Source organism: Zonotrichia leucophrys, chromosome 2, assembly GCF_028769735.1.
Source record: "Zonotrichia leucophrys gambelii isolate GWCS_2022_RI chromosome 2, RI_Zleu_2.0, whole genome shotgun sequence".
NCBI classification, from domain to species: Eukaryota; Metazoa; Chordata; class Aves; order Passeriformes; family Passerellidae; genus Zonotrichia; species Zonotrichia leucophrys.
The window spans coordinates 36,863,039-36,884,753 of NC_088171.1; the positions used below are offsets into that span (position 1 = coordinate 36,863,039).

Here is a 21,715-nt window from a genome sequence, read left to right on the forward strand (position 1 = left end):
CCTCTCCACAGAGAATACAATCTTACTGTTCTTTTATTATTATTGTAATTCAGTGCCCAGAGGAACATCAAATTGCCTTCTCCCTTCTGCTGTAGAAGAGACTGAACTTTCTCTGTTGGCCCAATAACCACCCCTGGGTACAAGCAGCAGTTATGCGGTGGAAAGCCTAAAAATTCATAGTACTGTCCTCAGCAAAGTCCAAATTTTCTGATACATTTAATTTCTTAGAAGTTTATTATTTGATGTCACTGATCCTGTATCCAGATTATTTCATAACCCTGGAAGGGTCGGATTACTCCCCCCTTCTGCTTTACACATGGCCAGGGGTTCTCTTAATAGCCCCTCAACTGAGTTAAACATAGACAAATGAACATCTTGCACTATAACAAAAATAACTAATCAGTTTCTCTAAGAAGAAGCTATGGCTTCATTATTTCTCTCAAAATATTTGCTGTGCTTTTAGAGATGAAAAAACTAAATTTTAACAATGGCCATACCTACTCCTCAAGTGGAAGCAAGATAAAAATACACTTATTCTAATACTGATCAGGCAAAATTAGCTCCTGGTTCAATAATGGCATTAATTTACTATGCAAAATATAGACAGATCTTCTAGGTTTGTTCATTCTTATCTTCCTTGAAAGGCAGTAGATAAAATACATCTATTTTTCCGTCACATCCTTCTCTCCATTCTGATTTCATCAACAACTGCATGTATATTCACACTGGTGAAACAGAATCAAATATTCATACTTCTGATTTGACAGATTAAAAAAAAACAAAAACAAAACCAAATTTGCACGAACCTCAAGAATTTTTCCAAAGAAATACAGGAAATAATTTATTAAAACATACAGCTATACTGGTACACAACCCTAAGCTTGGCATGTGAGGACTCTCACTCCATAGACAAAGATCTGCTTGGATACAAATGTAAAACTGAACAGAGCAGTTTACAGAATGGCTGTGTACATGATTATGTATCTGTAATCTTTAAAATATATAAGCAATAATCTGATAATCTAAAGGTTCCCTTCTCCTTGCATAATATACTGTTTGAGCAACAGAGGATTTCAAAACTAAAATAAAGATGAGAAATATAGCAGAAATGAGTTTCTTAAAATCATGTCCTTGAGAACATCATAATAGAGCACAGAAAAAAAATTCATCAATTCTCAAACCAGCAACTTTCACCCATCCCCAAATGTGCTGTTTTAAAAGAATCAGCACAATTTCTCAACTTTCAAATGCTTTGAGTACTATATTATTATAATTGCTTATATTTGACATTTTCATAACATAATATCACAGGAGCTTTATTATTGTTCTTATTGTTTCAAAGTTTCTAAACTAAAAATTTCCCGATGGTTTATTTAAATTAAAGATGCTTATCACCATTGGATATTTTGAGCTTATGTTTCCTTTCACCAAATAAAGAGAAGCTTTTATAAACTTACTTTATTTGAAAATGTTTTTAAAATTACTACAACTTTGAATTCTATTCAAAGCTCAAATATTACCAGCAATAAAAAACATGAGGAAAACCAGAAAACTTTCTGTTACAGATATATAACAAAAGGTTTTTTATGTAATAAAGAACTGTGGAAATTGTTATGGCTTGAGCTTGACTTTGGAAAAATAGATTCAACTTTACATTATTTATGACTTATTTTGCTTCCCTGTTCTATTATGCTTAGAGTAACTAACTAGATTCAGCTGTAGAACAAGAAGTTACTTATTACGGAAACAGTCAAAATATGAAGTATTAGCTGTCCTGATGAGATGTCTTTCCCTCTCATTTGGGTAAATGTACCACACTGAAAAGCTATTTACTACTCTATTTACTACTATTAAGACTGGGAAGTTCAGGGAAAAGAAGGAGACTGATTTCATACAAAAGCCTGGAACACAATTTTAGCTCACATTTTAGTTAACTTATACTGATACTTGTACCCCAGCAACACAAATCAAAAGAAAACAAAGCCAGCACAACTTTCCCTCCCCAAGAAGAGAGAGGTTTCTTAGAAGCACAGTTCTGATGTGCTGTTTTTTTTAAAGGTAAGCAATGACACAAAATAAAATATTGATGTTAAGAAACTTTCTTACATGCCACTTCAGAACATATCTCTACCAAAAATTTTAAATTACTTCCATTTACTGAATATAAACAAGCAAGATTTAGACTTCAAAATATAATAACCTGGAATCAGATCATCCTGAAACATCAGCATTAATTTTGGAACCTCTGACCAGAATTAAATGTCCAGTTTTTTGAAAGGAATGGAAGGTAGCTCTATATTCTGCATGTTTATTATAAAGTAATTAAAAAACACATGAAGGCAGGCAGTGGAACAACATGTACGTGTAAAGTACCACATTATATTTTCAAGACTGGGCCCTAAAATAGGAACCACAGATGTTGAAAACTTCCTATGTCCTAGAATGCAAAATTGTGTCAAATACGTGACCTTGTTATAACCTAAAGCTTACAGATGGTATATACTTAACTCTGAATAACTTGCTATAGAATTCATATACTTAATGACAGCCATACATCTTGCTGTGAAGCACATACTTTGTTGCATCAGATGCATACAGAATTTTTTGCAGAATCTGATAGGACAAAAATAAATACTTCAATTATCATTATGTATCTTTCTCCTCCCATTTACAATTATATAAGCTAACAAAATTTTCTTGGTTGCTTGTTTGTACCAACTTAATATTACTGGTCATCACTAAATTATAAGAATTCACCAGTCCACAAATTTCAGGTGTACGCAACCAAAATAAAATAAATTATAATATTTTTAAGATGCCCCTCTTGCAGAGAATAAACACTCTCAGTAATTGCTACTCATCTTTGTTTTCTATTCACGATATCTCTTCAAAAATTGCGAGCCACTGTCTTGTGCATTTTCTCCTTTCTCACAGGGGAACAACATAAAAATATTTCAAGTGTCACAGGGAGGCTTTACTCAATTCATGAGCTTCGTCGCAAGGTGGAGCTCTATACTTGCCTGTATCACTTAGAGCACATAAAATCTGCAACTCCATGTAAAAACACAGAACTACTCACAAAACAAACCTGCATTTAACTCCAAGATACAATTTGTTTCATAAATACAGCAGGCCATGTCTCATAATAAATATCTCCTCTACTAGTATTTGGAACAATTTTCAATATGTTAAAAAAGTCACAATGAAATTTAGCCTTTTTAAGGTCTCCTTTTCCTTCAAAGAATAGGTTTGCATTCTTTAAAAAAATTACAAGATAGCTGATACTTACAGGCATCTCTGATATACAACAACATGGCTACAAAAATGTAGTCAACTAAATTCAGGGTGATACTGTCAGCAAATAGGGCATCCCAGACAACCAGAAGATCCTGAAGAGGGAATTCACGTCCAAACAGGAGCCTTACCCATCGCCTGAAAAAAAAGTGCAAAAGTTATGATCTGTATTTCTCCATTTTACCAAGTATGGTAAAGTCAGGACATGTATCCCAGGATCAGCAACAGTCCTAAACAATTTATCCAAAAATTCTGCAAAGTATCAAGATCTGTGATAAAGACTTAATGAATTGTATTTGTGGAAATGTTACTGCATCCACATCAAAGAAATTATACATTAGAGATTGTAGAAGCTTACAGACTAGTATTATTATGTGGGTGACCCTCAAAGGACAAAATACATCACTCTCATATACCACAGTTTTGAGCATTTAATGTGACAGTGATCTAAGATGAACAGGAAAAAATGTTATGTGAGAATGGCCTGGACAGCAAAGACAGGAGGGTGAAGTCAGTGGTTTATGAGGAGCCCTGAAAAGCCCAGTTAAGTGAAAGCCAGTTCAGAATCAGATGCCAAACAGCAACTAAAATGGACCAGGTCATAGTCACTGTGAAAGGGCTTTCTCCCTGTTACGGATGACAGTATTTGCAACTCCATATAAAATATGTTATGGATGCTATTTTCATTAAATCTCATTTAAATCTTTACCAGATTTAGTGATAATCTTCATGTAGACTATACTGTTAATTCCTATTCATTTCTGTGCTGTTTTCATACCTAGCAAAATGTGAAAATTTGTTATATTAAAATCAATATTTGCTTGAGGCTGGAAGCTTGAGATGCAGAATAAGGAAACTGTTTCTCTAGATTTCTCGTTTCTAGTTCTGACTCTTACACTGGCTTACTTGCTGACCTCAGGAAAAGCACTTCTCTTCCCTATTCCAGGACAGAGCCATTAGCTTTGTATCTTTTTAGGTAGGATTATCTAAGGTCACATTTGAATGAGCTAAAGAATAGTTAGTAACATTAATCCTGAAATAGTTATTACGAAATGGACTTAAAAATAATGAATTACATTTTTAGCTGGGATATGCAAATAGCTACGCATGTGGAATCTGTTTATTCAGTGGCAAGAAAAGATTGATTGCAAATTTCTGCTAAGCAAATTAAGTCATTCTTTAAAACTCACAAAAATTTCTAAAAAGGCAACTAGAAATTTCTTGTTCAAGATTAGTTTCACTCGTAAGAATTCATGTTTAACCACTTTTGTTCCAGAACTCATTGTTGCTTTTAGGCATCCAGGGGTTTGTTACTGGCTTTTTTTTTTCTGATTCCAGTATAAAGAAAATACTGGACAAATTAATTCCAGCATGCCAGTCTAGCACAAGCTTTGAAAATAGTAACGATCTGCACAAAAAGACAGTGTCTTATGAAAGAATTTCAAAAGGACTGTTGTAAGTGAAGGTTATGTTCACAAAACTTTTATTCTCCATGCCACTGGAACTATAGGTACAGTACACAAAATATCCAGATTTAGAGATCACTACATAGAATCTTTTCCTTGCAAGATATGTTCCCTTTTAAAAGTGAAAATACATGATTTCAAAAGACAGTATCATTTCACTCTCATATCAAGCATTTATATTCTATGGTCTATAACTTTTTATGTTAGTACAGTAATTACAGAAGTCCCAATATTAGCTACAACAAAACAAAAACTCTCTATTTCCCTCTCTGATCAAACCCCTTTCCTACGAGGACTTATTTTGAGACCTCAGAAAAAGAAATCAGAACTGTTCTACAGAACCAAGGCTTAGCTGGTGCATTTAGTACCACGTCTATTCTCACAAAGGGGTTTTGCCATAGGGCACATTACCCTGCAGTGCCCAGGCTACAGGAGACTATTACCCTACGGTGACACAAACATTACTCAGACTCTGCATGAAGCCCATTACCTACAGTAGCAACTCCTCCCACCTGTAAAGCCACAACTTTCCAGTTACACAAACTGTTAGGCAAGAAAACTGGGCAAAGCTTGAAGCATTTGAGCTGACTTTGCTTGCAACTACCCAAGTCTCATTCAAAAGCCTTGCTAAAAGTCTAATACACTTCAAGAGAAAAAATACACCATGGTGTAATGGGATTTGTTATTAGTCCTTTATTAGAAATCTCTTTTGCTTCTTTACTACTTCATTATGCAGTGCTAATCGTTTGTAGATGCAGGTTTATTCTGCTCGAGCAGAAGTCATTCCTTTTTTTTCTCCTGCTTTTATATTTTCTCCTGGGAAAATTAAATCTCATTCCCCAGAGGTATCACGTTTCACAGATGTAGACTGCTGAAGAACAACTGGACTTCCTTTTGCAACCATAATATTGCTGTTAATTATTTGAACCTTCCTTAAAAAGAGTAAGCAATTCATACTGTTGTAAATGCATATATACTAAATGCTCTCTTATTTTTTTCAGCAACATTTAGCTCACAGCATCTATAAACTGAGGGCCCTATTGCCTATGAACCATGCTGCCATATGGCAGGACTTCACTCAGCTTTTATATTCATAAAAAAAGATCTTAATTTCTTAACTAAGTGTCCACACTGAAAAGCTGTCTTTCAAACTAACACATTTTTATTGCTTTTACAAGTATTTGCAGAGAATTTAAGACACCCTTAATAATTGCATTGTGCATGATAAACCTTTTCTTTTTGTTTCCTCCCCCCCCTTTTTTTTTGTTGAGATGGCTGTGTTTTAATTATTGTTCTGTCCTGTTAATCTTGCCTTACATCTGTTACACCTGCAGACTGTGAAACTCACAATAGTATACCTTTTATCACATGTGGTAATACAATAATTCATATTTTACCAGGCACACTTAGCAATTAAAACCTACAAAAAACCCCCGGATTCTTTAAAGCCATAATACACCAAGGTACTACTACCTACATTGTAGAGTATGTAACTGTATCTTCCACTTATGATTCCTATATAATTAAACCAATATTCTCAAGAGATCAGTAATTACTAGCAATAGATAATGATTCATTAATGACCTTAAAATATAGGGAAAGCAGGAGAAAACTCTGTGCTAGTAAAGCCATAAAAGAAGGCAACGATCCAGCTTTACCAGTTTTAACTAACACTAAAAACATTTTGACAAGAGATTTACAGGACAATTCTCCAACCATCAAAATTTAAACTTATATTGCATGTTCCATATATTTAGTTGCTTATCTTCTCAGTCTTCTTGTGAGGCAGAGAATTCTTTTTAAGAAAATTAAATAAGCCCAAGAAATAGTTACAAATGAGGTGAAACAAACAGTTTAGGATTGTTTATGAGGCCAAAACAACACAATGAAATCAGAAAGAAAAAGACAAATTGTAACAACAGGAAACAGGAAAGCATCACTCTGCAGCTAAATGTCTTGACCTAGGACTTACAAGTTGACAACAAGGTGCCTAAAAAAGTCTATTGTTAGGAGCACGTTTTCAGTCATTTATACATTTGCTAAACTCAATGTTCAGTATAATTTCCACTCCAAGCATCTGCTCAAGGCTTGATTTTTTTTTTTTTCATTCATTGATACTATTCATTAGAATAAGTCTAAAAAAATTCTGCTCGTGCTTAACTTAGTTTTTTCTGCAAGCATTTCACTAAGGTCTAGAATCGAAACAACAAGGTCTCTGGTATCTTCCTTTTTACTGTGCATATAAAAAAATAGAGAAGCCCAAATTTGGTAATTCCTTGTTTGACCTAAACACAACAGAGTGAAGATTTCCACAGAGCATGTTCTGTTTCCTCCTAACTCTTGCCACCAGTCCAAGAATGCATCTGTCACCCGGTGCTTCATCCCAGCTACACATTCTACATTTCCTGCATGGCAAATGGAAGGAGTGTGCATCACCCCTGCAATGGCTACTGTCACTTGGGGGATGTGGTGGTGGCAGAGGATGATGCTGCTCTGGTTTCCAATGCTTGCAAGACTGGTCAAGGTCTTTCAGAGAAAGGAAGGTCAGTAGGATTTTGCAGGATGTAATTTCATTTTCAGTGCAAGTTTTGCTGCCTTTTTTTTTTTTTAATAAGAGAATTATTTAAATGGACTTAAAGTATTGAAAAGAATAGCATCTTATCAAAACTAAGCACTCGGAAGCTGAGAAATGCCAAAATTAACATCAGTTGTTTACTAACTGAGAAAATGATATGTAAGCTCTGTCTCTTTAAACTCTGTCATGAATTATGTTCAAGCAAACATTTGTAGCCAGTGCAATTTACTATGTAAAGTCATGGTCAATAATTTAGGAGAAAGGGTAGACAGACTTGAGCTGTGATCTGCCTGTTCAAAAATAAGATGTGGAAAAAGGATGAGGAGCAACATTTGTATAACACTTACAAAAGAACTTCAAATTATACAGAAGATGAAGACTTTGGTAGTTCGATGCCACCAGAAAGCACTACTCTGGGCAGACTTGGTGCCTGCACAAGGATTTCAGGCTGTGTTTCCAACCTATGGACCCGAGTGGGCTGCAGATGAGGAAGGCTGGGTACCTCCTGCAGAGGCACCCAGGGGTAACATGGGGGGTACTGCTCCTACAGCAGCACTCATCAACACTTGCATGGATGAGAACGAAATACACAGCAAAAGCACCCTCAAAAAAAGAAAACAGAAACTCTCACAGATTTGATAGTTGCAAGAGGCAGGGGGGAGACAGGTAAATTCAATCAGAGGATGTTTATGGTAGTTCACTTTCTTTTAGTGACATGAAGGAGAACAATCAAGGCAAGCCTTAGCAGCATTCCAGCTTAGACCTGTTACACAGTCAATTTCTCCAGTGATCCAATCTCCTTCCTTAATAAATCTCATTTTTATTAAAACCACCATGGCTACATTTGGTTCAGGATTTTATTCTGAGTGTCCTAAAGAGATTAACAAAACCTTCAAATCATACAAGACAGTGAAGGAAACATGCCTGAAGTATAATCACAACTTGTTCTTTCAGCTACTCTTCTACAAGGCTTTTGTGGAAGGGCAGTACTGCTTATGGTGCATGAGGAACTCTTAATGATCACAGATGAGAAGAAAGGCAAAACAGCTAAGTGTCACAATTAACAAAATGGCATTTCTAAGATAAACAAAACCTTATTAAAATCCAATATTTTGTCAGAACAGAAAGAAGCCTGTGAAATCCCTACAAAGCCAAAAAACTGGTATAAGAAGTTATGTGGGAAGCTCAGCAGACTTTCAGGGATTTATAGAGACTTCTAATGTGTTCGATTTAAACACTGAGAATTTTGCACACGGCATACCCTCATATGCACACTACCCATAAATGATGTACAGTGTGATATTGTTACAGCATATGCTCCATTTTTTGCCTTAATCTACTTAACTTGTGAAGGGAATGAAAACAGACATCTTGCTAGAAGATGTGTTTACTTCAACCATAAATTCAAATGTTAATTCTGGATTTATTAGATAAAATTATGTGGCCTTTGTCATTTGAGAAGGCAGACAAGATGATCAGATTTTCCTTAGGCTGTAAAACATTTAAATATTATAGATTTCTACCACATTGTCACCAGCAGTGTATGCTGATTGTAAAAAAGTGTGTGTGATAAGGAGGGAGAAAGTATGTGCCAGCCTCTAGCACATCATTCAGCTTCTCCTTAGACTTAGAGATAATAGTGAGTATATAAAAAGATCCTTCTTATGTGTGTCTGCCTTATCTGTTTAAGTAATTTCAGACCTGTATATGGAGTACTATTCTGCTCCAGAATGACATACATGCTTTAATATGCCCGTGATCTGGGTGGGATTGTCCTGTCCTGGACTCCCATCAAGGTTGTTCACCCAGCTTGTCCTGTACTGGCTGCATGAAGATTTGGTGGATCATTGCACCAAATACAGGAATCATGGCCCTACTGCTGTGTGGATACACAGTCAGTTATTTGGCTTCCCTTTTCTGTTGCAAATTCTGTTTGGTTTGTGGTCACATCCATAGTTTCAAGTTTTACACAGCTATATTAAAAACTTCTCAACTTGAAAAACTATGATATCCACAAGCTTTCTGTTCCACAGTTTAGAAACAAGGGTCTTAATGCAAAGATAAAAATTAAAGTGTTTGATAGCAATTCAAATAAAAAGAAACTAGACATTTACATTACAGATTTCATGTGTTTCAGATCTACCATATGTTTTCCTGTTAGAAAAGAAGCATTTAAAATTAAAGAATAATGATAATAAACACTCATTTATTAATATAAATCTACTCAAATTCAGACTAAGTGATGAACAATAATATTGCACATATTTTACTTTGTTGCCTTCCTTGCACTTGGGAAAAAGGTTTTGATATGCTCTGTTGACATTTCCTACTACTGTACATATCCTGAACTTTTTAATATTAATTACCTTATCAAACATAGACTAGCACATCTCTTTAAAAAAAAGCCTTGATTTTTTTTTTTACTGAAAAGTGACACAAGCATCTAGTTCTTATGTGGATTATTTCCTTTCCTGTTTGATTTCTTTCAGATTGCTAGCAAAGATTACTTAGTTTTGCTCTTAAAAAAAATTCTTTCTGTTTTGGGAAAACTCTGTGCATTTCCTTATTATGAAGGTTTCTCTTTCCAAAAAATGAATTCCTAATAATTACCTTTCCTTTTTACTGCAATTTACCTTCCTCTGAAAAAGCACTTTCTTCAGTTTTAAGCCAGACCAATTCTAATATACTCAGAAATGCACTTAAAGGAAAAAACCAAACAACTGTTACTCCTATCCTCAAAAAGGTTAAGAAAGACCCAAGGAAATACAGGCCTGCAGCCTCACCTTGATCTCTAGAAAGATATGAGGTAGTTAAATCTATAAACCATTTCCAGGCACGTGAAACACAAAAATATCATAAGGAGTGGTCAGTAACTGGCTTTTCTTTAATACTGAATTTCAAAAACAGAGCTAGGAATTTGAATCTATTTAGAAGAGAAAACAGAAAGAAATTTTCTAAGTTTTCAGCATGGCAGATGGGAGAAACTGGACCTTTAGATGCAAATTTATATTGTGGATGTAACTCTGAGTGATCAGAGACTTGCACTGAATGTAGCATTCAATTTAAGAAATTCTCTGCAGTGGCAGAAAAGTACACTGTTCAGTTTCTTTTTCATTCCTCCTAACCATTACAAGTTAAAACACTTCAATTTTAGTTATTGCAGATAAATAACACTTTATAAAGACTTAGTAATTAACAGCTATTCAAGCACTGTATTGACACTGCCAGCCTGTGTTGGCAGCAAATACAAGTTACTGGACTAAAACAATTTACTGACCATTCCTTAGTGTGAAGGGTGGATAACAATGTTGTACTCCAGAAATTACCTACAGGAAGAATGATCACAATGAAATAGATTACATACTTTCAGCCATTGCTGATTTTTTAAAGAACAGAAATTCTAGGCATGTGTTATTAGTTTTTAAAAAGGTGGGTCAAGTTGACAACAAATATCACAGATCAAAACCAAGGCATATGTTTTTTCACTTTGGCCAAAATGCAGATGTTACAAGATGAAGAATTTAGCTGTTACATCATGACTTATTTAGCAGTTATCTGGGCTGAACTGTGCTTTCATTCAAAGGAAAAAGACTGAAGAATATTGCTGTGTTTCTTCGAAACAACTAAATTGAGACAGCTCAGGAAATGTTCAGATTTAAAGACCCAGGATCAGCCTGATAAAATTATGATGACAAACCAGAATGACGAGAGGGGAGTGATACATTATACTAGAAAAAACTCCTTTAACGTCAATGATAAATACCCCTTAAGTGCACAGAGTATGAGACTTCATCTCATCTTCATCTTCACACTCTGTAAACCCCAAATATAATGACCAATATCTGCAATAGTAAGAGAAAGATACAGGAACCTGAAGGTGTGCCTACTGAATCCTTAATGTTCTTTGCTTCTGTGCAATTAAAACCTACAGTCCTAAATACTGATGATGTATGTGCATTTTGTTTTGAAAATTGCTGCAGAGTAGCAAAAACATTTTCTTTTTTTTGACAAAAATAATTACAGGTGAATGATTTTAAACACTGTTTGCTGCAATAAGCCTATTGAAACAAAAGAGGCACTTCTAAATTAGTGAAGTTCCTACTGATATCAGCTATTAGCAATTAGGAACTCCACCCCCCCAACTTTTCCATCTTTAAACAGCAATGATTAAATTTGGTTTTAAAGTGGAGAAATTATATTAGAAAAACAACTCTCAGTGTTGCAATTAAAGCACAGTTCTTAAGATGATAAAATAAATTTGCTAATAGCTTTATCCATTGATTCAAGATGTATGCAGTAGGTTTAAAAGATACGATCCTTTTGTAGAATTTCTCTTTAAAAGAGGAGTCTATAATATTTCCTTGATCCATATTGTCAAATATTCTATAGTGGTTGTACATTTTTCTCTACAAGACTTAATCAAAATGATGTGCATTTTAAAATAAAAGGAAGATAGATAATTTTGTTAATAGCTCCAAAGTAAACAAATAAGCACTGATGAAATATTACAAAGTTTATAATCTATCTTTGAGACCTCTCTATTACAATTGAATAAAATGTCTTTTCTGTCCATAAATATTGAAATCTACAATTGAACCATCTTTCTGTTACCCTGTAGTGAAATGTGAAATGAGCTATTTTTTTCTGGTGTGCCAAGAAGCTATCTGCCTGTGTCCAGGAATTGAGCTGTTACACTTTGTATACAACCTGTTAGGTTTTTACCCTCTCTAATCTTGCTTCTCTATCACAGGTGTTTTTTGGTGTAACAGAAAATTCAGCTATAAAAAAACATTTTTAGGTTTTCCTGCATACCCTCTTTTTAATAATTGGTCTGTAGTTGGGCAAACTGACTATTTTTTTAAAAAATAGGAACCTGCTATCAGATGAGACCAAGCTGCATAGGACCAATGAAGCTTTTAAATGTGCCCATAAGTGCTTGCATTATCAGTTTATTAATTTTTGGAGGGGTTTTTTTTGTGTTTTTATCACAAGCAACTTATTGGGAGACCAAATATTAGTAGAATTATACAAGATAGACTCCTTTATGTATTGTTACTTTGATTTTTATAAGTTTATTTTGTCATTTTACTGCAAAAAAAAAAAAAGGTGTGGGAAAAGCTTCTAATATTTTTCTTATGGATGTAGAATTTTGTCTCAATCAAATGGGAATTAGTGAATTCGACCAAATTTAGCCTGGGAGCTAGTACACAGATTTATGAGTGAATCACACAAATTAAGGAACATATATTAACCTTACCACTTCTGCCTCAGAAGACTTTGGATTTATGATAATCTGGCTACCTTTTTCAGAGATATTAACCAGTCAACTAAATAATCTTGATGAAAGAAAATTTCACATGGGGAGCTGAGTTCCCCATCCTAGACCAGAAGGAAGGACAGCCATGGACTGTAAACAAGACATGGACAGAATACCAGCTCCCATGAAACTCTAACCACTTTTGGAACCTAAATATTACATTGTGAATTACCACTGTTATTCCACAGAGTATGGGCTTGGTGGAAGGATGTATTTGCATGAGATTTTGCATGAGACCTTTTTACTCATAGATAGCCTGCTTGAAGGTACAAGTATTCACTCCAATTCTTTGTGTTCACAATAGCATTAATATTAAGACAGATGATTTTAGCACCCTGATGTGCTAAAATCAGGGTGCTAAAATCACATATCCTTTAAACAGAGAGAGACATAGCTCTTCCAGGGTTTTCCTGGGAAGCTGTGAGAAAGCTCAGAGAAAGAATTAAAACAATTATAATCTCAATCTCTGCACCTGGCAGGTAATCTCTGTTTGTCAAAGATGTTTACAAGAAGGAGTTGTCCCTTCTTGACCAATAGGTGAGAGAAGGTTCCTAAAGGCCAATCAGGTCTTAGATGCACCACTGTTTATAAGAACTGTGGATTTCTAATAATAAGGTGCCTTTTCATGTCTTCTGATGATGGAGTCTTTGTATCATCTTTGTCCATCCCCGATACCCCTTTGGTGATACCCTAATCAAACCCTGTGATATTCTCCTGATGCCTGCTGTTGTATTTTCATAATCCCACTGTATTTGGCAGTGATATGTACTATCCCTCTCCTTCTGTCTGCTATGTGAAAATCACCACCATAGGAGAAGATTTGGAGGGAAGAGCAGCAAGAGAGAAATAACGAAGTGTTTGAGCCATGGGGTGGTGTCAGAGACCAAAACATTGATGGTTAATGGCTCAAGCAATTGACCTTTGGAAAAGCTACAGGGGCTGTGCTGAGGCCAGGTTTGCACCCCTGGACTGAAGGAGGAGAGGTTTGGGTGTGTGGTGGGAATGCTCTGATCTGCCTGAGAGCAGCCCAGGTGCAGGCAGGGTGAGCACCACCACCAGAGGGTGACCTCAACAAACTGACCTTGGTTTAGCAGCCAGCTGGGTTTGAGTCAGGTGAGGGAAAAGGCCAGTGGGAAGCAGGTGCTGCTGAGGTGGGATAATGCTGATTATCCTGCCAGAGTCCTCCCCCACACAGCTGGGCCAGCTGTAACTCTCCCTCCCAGGGAAGGGATCAGGCCACTCGTGTTCCCAGCTGGGCCTGAGGGTGTTCATCCCTTCCTGGGGCAGACCTGGCTCAGGTTCACTGCCATGAGAGGCAGCTGGCATGGCTTACAGGGTGTCATGACCCATCAAAGACCCCAGAGTGCCCCCAGACCCATTTCTGGGGCCTTCCACCAGACCACTGCACATGATCCCGGTGTTGGAACAGACAGGGTAAAACTCACCCAGGGAGGTGCCTGGGTGTTCCCACCTGAACCAGAATGTAATAAACCCATTGAACTCTCTGTTCCATGGGATTTCCCCAGCCTTGATGGATCAAAGCTGCAACCATCACCTGGACAAACAAGATGCTGGATCTATGGATGGTGATGTCTTTTCTCTCCATTATCTACTATTTTCCATTTTCCATCTTTTCCTCACATATTTTCTTAAGTGATATCTTTATACTTTTATATAGATGAGAAGTATAAGATAATTTCTATAGATAATAACCAAAACTTCTTCCTATCTTCTTTCCACTGCAACATACTTGTCCTAAAATAAACCTGCATTATATATATATATATATATATATACATAAATAAATATAAATATAAAAAATCACCAGTCATTCAGTATTGTTTCACTCTAATCCACCCCAAGGGATCAATTACCAGGAAACTCAGTTACCCTTGCCTTCAGGGGTGGGTCATAACATGTGGTAAAATTAAGGATGGCAATATATCCAAGAATATGAATTATAAAGTAAACTGGTAACTTTAAGATAATTAAATTATATATCAGATTGCCTCCTTTAGCTCATAAAAATGCGTGAATATATGTCAAACATATCTGAAGTAAAAGGACATGACCTTTACAAAGTGATAATCTTTCAGTTGGGTTTACAACAGAAGAAATTGAAATTGTGATACTTCGATATGAAGAAAATAAAAACCTTGTTATTTGGCAGTCATAGTAAGAACCGAACAGGCATCAGTAATGAAGATTAATAACTTCAACAAAATCTTACTAAACATACCTTTTGCAGAATACTTTTTTTAGAATTTGGAGTTTAGAATTAGGAATAACTACTAATTACACTGAATATGAACATAGGTAAAACTAGATTGAAAGATAAATAAAACCCTTACCAATAAACCAGTGAGAAAAATGTGTAGAGATACCAGGATACCAAAACAGATGCAAATCCTCACCTGATACTTTCCCCTTGGGAGTTAAAATTAAACAGCAATAAACCCAAAATGGACAGAATTCCTACCTACCATCTGAATTGGGGCCTTATTTCTGCAAAACTCTTTATAAGTAAGCATATAGTATTGCAAAATCTCTTTGTGGATCTCTGCTCCAAAGAAGAAATTTATTTACTTTTTAAAATGAGGAAGGAAGATTTATATCATCACTGAATTCAATATTACATCTATTGCATGCTCTAAAACTAAATTAAGAAGCTGTTCAGAGGCCATACATGCAGCAGTCCATTTCAATCTATTAGTCTGGCTAAATGCCTTCATACATCCAGTGAAAAGAGTCATCATCATCAATCTGCCAGTTTTACTGACCAGTCAACTACATGTTGATGCATGCACCGAGGAAACACAAGTGCTTCCTCCCTACTGTCGTACTCCTGCAAGAACTGAGGGAGGCTGTTCTAATAGCTAGCACACAAGGATGATTTAGATGCTTAGTGTAAATAACAGTGTTAGAATCACCACTTTACTTACAACCTTAGTTCCAAGGCAGAATATATGTCTGGAGCCCAATTTCATTACTAAGCAGGGTAAGGCAAATAAGAGTTAACTTCTTTTGCTTGGTAAGTTAATTGCACCACTGTTATCCAGAGTCTTGTTTTCATTTAAACTGTTAAGCAAAAAATTGCACACTCTCAGTTTGTTTTATCCTTCCTCTAAGTGCAAGGATATAAGCTTCAACTTCTGTGAAACAAAAGTACCTTTGACTGGCGAAGTTTTGTGTTGTGTAGCTGCAGCCTTATGGGAATTCTGCATCTTTTCAGAGATGCACAAGGGCTTAGTGGTCTCATTTAGTTACCTATGTGCCCCTGAAGAAGCCCTGCTAGCAATAAAACACTCTGGTGGCAAACAGCTAATTCATTAATTAACCACAGTATTTGCCGGAAAGGAAAGCACTAAACAACGCTGCAGAGAAAGTGCAATTGTGGTTGTTCCAGGTCCCTGTCTGCAGTCTGTGCGGCAGAGGCAAGCAATGCCTAGGCTGTTTCTAATTATTCCAATTATCATGGCACACTATGAAAACTTGATTAATAACACTGAAGATATTGTTGTGGCAATTAGCCATATGGTTGTGGGACTTTATTCTGTCACGATTTAGCCATTAGCATCTACTTATGTTTGTCAGAACAGAGCATCCGTGACAAGTTGGAGTTCCGCTCACCTTGCCGAGTCCCTGGTGAGCAACACCAGAGAAATGTTTATTCCTGGGAGCCCCGTGCCTGAGTAAATTTTTCATGTGGCATCCGGTCTGACTGGGGACAAATGTCAAGTAGCTTATGCCACGACCCATCAAGCCAGGCTCCTTCTGCAAAAGGCGCCTTGTGAGCGGCTTGTCAGGGCAGACTTCTTTCAGGGGAGTATTTGACCAGTAAAATTAGTGTCAAATGTCTTGTGTTCAATGTTTTCAGTGGTTAACAGTTCAGACAGCATGCACCTACCCTTATTTAGATGTGATGAAATGCTCTATTATGACTTTATACACCTATGAGTTACATATTACCATGTGTTTGAAATTTATCTCTCCAAGCAGAGGGACCACGGGGCAGCACTCCTGTCAGGTTGGTCAGCTGAAATGACAGCTAAGTAAGCTGACAATTTTTATGAGCCACCTTTCTAAAACACAAAACAATGCTTATTCTAAGTATCCTTCCCTTTATTTTATGAGAATAGCTTCTCATTTCTATAAGAGCGTCTCTAAGACTAGTGGAAGGTTGAAAAAATTCATTAATAACGGAGGGCTGCCTTGCTTTCCTCCTGGAAGCACAGCAGCAGGCTCACTGCTTTTCCAGCATTTCTTGCAGATCAGCTACCGCAAATGTGTTTCTGTCAGCCCGTCAGTCAAAATCAAATGGTTTGCAATCAAAGACAACTCCAAACTTGTCTAGTTGTCCACAGTTAGGTATCAACAAGTTAGTCCCTATTCCTAGGAGTAGGAATCACTCAAGAATTAGCATCTTCCTGCACAAGGATGCCATACAGACAACTGATGAAAGTATGCTTACATATTTCAGACTTGAGAGGAAGAAGCCATAACCACAGTTCCTGGAAATAACAATAAAATTACACTATGAAAGAAGTTTTTAAAGTAGCACAGAACTTCAAGAAAAACCATGGTACTGTTCACCAGCTACTGTTAAAAAGAACAATAAGAATTGCTATTTTTCCTCTATTTTTCCAATACCTCTACCCCATCAGTAGCTTTCCTTTTATAGTCAGCATCTTACATCTGTATGGAACTTTCACACACTGGGAGGAGACAGAGACATCGTTTAAAACCATAAAAGTAATTGCAAAGGAATAAAAATAGACAGAGGGCTTTGAGCAGGTGTAATATTTTAAACTAAATTTAACTCGTTATTTAATGACTAGAATTTAATTTACAAGACATCTGGGCATAAAGCTTGCTGACAAATGTCCACGTAAGAACGATGTGCACACCTCACTACTAATAGGGCTATATCATCAAAATAAAGTTATTGGCAAAAGAGAGGGACTGGATCAGCTTCTCATCAGATGTACCAACTTTAACAGAGAGCTAGTTTCCAAACTGAAAAAAAAAAACCCCTAAAATATTTTTTCCATTTCTGCCCCTTTGATTGAGATGATTGAGTTTGTTTTAAAATAACAGTGTTTGTGGAAAATTATATACTGACTGTCCTAGAAATCCCATCTGTGCACATAGACATTCATATGTGAGGGGGTTTGGGTATAAAGGAGGTAAATAATTAAAATAGGAAAACAAGAAGTGAAATAAATACTGTGCAGGAAAGAAAGAAGAGATGAAGGGTACACAAAAGGCAATAGAAAATTCAGCTGGCAACAAAGTACCAGTGGGGATTTTTTCCATAGAAGCTGTGGAGACCAAGTCATATAACCTAAGGGGTAGTCTGGACACTGGGCTCTGCCCCATGCCAGTGCCAAGGATTTAGCTACCTCCTTATCCACAGTGGATGCTGGCAGGAGGTGAAAGCAGTAGCCTGTGCCCTCGCTCAGAGCTGAACTGACTGCTCTCCCCACAGGTGTCTGCAGAACTCCACTCCCGGACACCACATGGATTCTGGGGTAGAGAGAGAAGACCCTGTAGTTGGAGATGTATCCTTACAGAGGAAACAGAACTGCAGATCTCATGGGATATGCTCTTGTCTTTGCCAACATGGAAATCTGCTTTCTACTTCACAGGCCATTACAAAAATGCAATTGTGATTACACTGAGACTGAGACTAAAGAGTCTGATGGTTAAGATGATGTTTTCTACTTGTTAACAAACCACAGATTTTTGACACAGTTTAGTTGAATGTGCTAGTACTGTTACTCAATATTTAGAGCAAACTCGGAAGATAAAAGAGTTAAAAATGGTGCTATCCAAAGCAATGTCAACTCAGACCTATGCCTGAAATTCTGACAGATCAGATGAGGCCTTAATCATTCCTCCTTGGCCAAAGTCCTTGTCTGCCAAAGCTCTATGCTAGGAAGAAGCTCTGTCCTAGGGAGAGATTTTGGAACATGCAGCAAAACAACCTGAGATAGGGGAAGTGAGAGTTTGGGCTGTCCTGAGAGCAGGACAAACATTCATTGCCACACATGTTTGTGACTGGCCATATGAGCACCACGAGTACACGTGCCACAGCTCCACACACTTTAAACAACTCTTGTGTCCCAGCTATAGCCAATACTGCAGAGAGATAGTGGAGGATGTTTGTTTTCCATTTCTATCTTATTTAGACAGCATTAAGTATTTTCAGAAACTTTCTACTAAGTATATGTGTATTTGTGATTATTTCTGGCACTGTAAATTTGGCTGGAAGTCTTAGATCCAATTTTTTTTTTTGCTAATTCACTGTTTTATATTAACTTATTGCTATATATAGACCAAAACCCATGACAATGAAAGATACAGCAGGTTTTACAGCTCTCCTACTCAAACAGGTGCTTAATTTCAGAAATGAAGAAATTACTTTGTATTATTTGCTTTTTGCCAAACAGAAGCATTTCTACAGCAAAGAATTCAAGTTTGGGTATGCTTCTCAGAAAATTCAGGGTAAAAAGGTGGAACTGAAAATCCCTCTCTGACTCTGGCAGAAAATCTTTTGCATACTTTTACATTTGAAATTATATGTATTGTAAAATGATGCTAATTTGAATTCTGTTGACTTCTATATATAGTTTGATCTGTTTCCTTAAAATTGTATTTTAACTTCCTTCTGAAGAGAAGAATCTTTTTCTGAACCTCTGACCTTCCAAAGCTAATGTGAGAAGGACACAATGGACATTACAAGATTGTTTGCAGGCAACTGCAAAAGGACCTGAATCCCAATTCTCTGGCATTTCCTATGACTAGAAAATGTAGATGGGGAGAGCGTCAGTCTGATGGGCTAGAAGTGAAAGAAGCATTTCCAGGAATATAGATGGGCTCTTCTGCAGGCTGCTCCTTGGGTTTTGGAGAAAGTGAGATGTGATCAGATACAGGATACATGATCCCTAAGGGGAGGCATGAAAAGGGAGGGCTGCAGGCTAGCTGTGTCTAAAGGCTGATTTATCTGACCATACTTGTCCATGATGCAGCAGAACGAAGCCACAGTGTACCTGGGGGGTTAAGAAGCAAGAAACAGATCTGGTGTTGCATCTGGGCTAGTGGAGCCAAATAATTTGCCTGTTAAACCATGGCAGCATGGCACCTAGCACTGAAAACCTCCTGCCAGAGGGACTGAAATATTCCCTTCATCTTGTGGGAACAGAGTAGCCCTAAAACAGATCACTCTGGTTTGTGATAACCTCAACAACTTCTTGAGGCACATCCTGACTCAGTCATTGCTTATGGTTGTTTGGGATGTAGGAGGTATTTTATTTGAGGTAATTATGCTATTGAGCATTTAGTTGGCTGTGACAGGTAGAATGCATACTTTGAGGAGGTGGCATCTATCTCTGCCAGCTGAACCATGCTGTGAAAAGACTTGCCAATGATTATGATAAACTTTCCTACTGTCTTGGCTGGTATTCCACAATCTTAGATATGTAATTCCTTGCCTGCTTTTGAAAGGTCACTGTTCAGGATACCAATAATTTATGGCATTTACTTTCATACAGAACTGGCATGGTCTCCAAAGGATCTGTTCACAGAGAGTTTTGCAAGCTTTTGATGCCCAAACCAGGCTGATTGAGCAACAGCTCTGACTTGGATCAGAGACTGAAAATGCTATCCTTGCAGCATTATCTTGGATCAGAGACTAATGCTGCTATCCTTGCAGCATTATCTTTTACTTTTTTTTTTGTGTTAGAAGCTCCAAGTCGGAGGTTTATACACACAGGTTCAAAGAGGTTTACACCCTAAGACCTCACTTGTAATTGAGGGAAGTAACTTGTACCACAGAAATGATTGGAGTAATCAGATCCAAATTCTCTGTTAAATTGTCTGCAGAAAATTATCTTCAGAAAATACATATTATCTCAGACTTGAGCTTGGCTTTCGGAGAATTTGTGGCGTCTTGGGAGTTTGTTTTGATTCTGTCCAATCATTAGTAATAAATGACTTTAAATCCAGCATGAACTTTAGAAAAGCACTTGGTGAGGACAGTAAGGACTACAGTATGGAGAACAAAAGAACTGAAAGCACTTCCATCCTATGAAAGCAAATGTAACCCACAGGATAAAGCACCAATTTAGGAACTGGGAAGCACAGCCATAGGCAAATTATTGTCCCATATAATTATTCTCTCTTTATGGAAGATAAGCATAATAACTTTCATCAAGTGCTATGCATTAAAACCTTATCAGAGAAATTCTTATATTAAAAAGCAGTATTTTACTACTGTGATAAAACAATTGTGAATAATCTTATCATGAATACCATAACATATAAAATGATGGAGTTTTCACACATCAAACCCAAAGGCTGAGATTCACTAATATAAAGGATATTTTTTCCTTAGCACAGTCTAAATTAGTGAGGGTAATACCTATTTATCAGCTATCCTATCAGTATTAGAAAACAACAAAGTGGCCCAATTTTGATTTAAATGTGTCTGTCAGAGATACAGATTTTACACAGACACGTCAAGAAAGGAACAAGCTAAATATCTGAGGTAAGGATAGTGCACAGTATTAGCCTCAGTTCTACTGGCTTTGAAGGCTGACCGGCCAGATGTAGAGATTTTATTTTAGAGAAATTAAGTTTGGATATAAGAAATAAGTTTTTAAAAACAGACAGCAGTTTTATTCCCACTGTACTTTCTCTAAGCCTTATACTTTAAAATCTGTGAAGTGCTCCTCTACTATGCCTAGTCAAAACCAGCTCACCACTTGACTTCTCTACCCACAAACCTCTATTCCACAGGTATCAGATACTTCTCATATTCACTGGCTGGTTACTGAACTTTCACTGAAACTACTGATTTATCATCACTGCCTTCAAAGTAGGCATCCTGCTACACAAAGGGACAAACCAAACTTTGAAATGATTTGACGAACTTATTTTAAAGCAGTTGGAATTTACAGAAAGCAAAACAGTGCACACAATTTTTGAGATTTTGGATGTTATGCCTCTAGTATAACCTTTTGACTCCAAATTCCCTTCAATTTAATGTTGCTAAATGTGAGT

General features: G+C 36.7%; 1 protein-coding gene across 11 annotated transcripts in view; it reads right to left on the minus strand.

Annotated features, from left to right (window-relative positions):
• Positions 1 to 21,715, minus strand: part of TBC1D5 (TBC1 domain family member 5) — a 315,243-nt gene that overhangs the window by 76,389 nt on the left and 217,139 nt on the right. For all 11 annotated transcript variants that reach the window (XM_064704600.1, XM_064704597.1, XM_064704595.1 and 8 more), the window contains one exon: positions 3,290 to 3,432. In XM_064704600.1, coding sequence (XP_064560670.1) covers positions 3,290 to 3,432 — 143 coding nt within the window. The remainder of the gene's footprint in view (positions 1 to 3,289; positions 3,433 to 21,715) is intronic.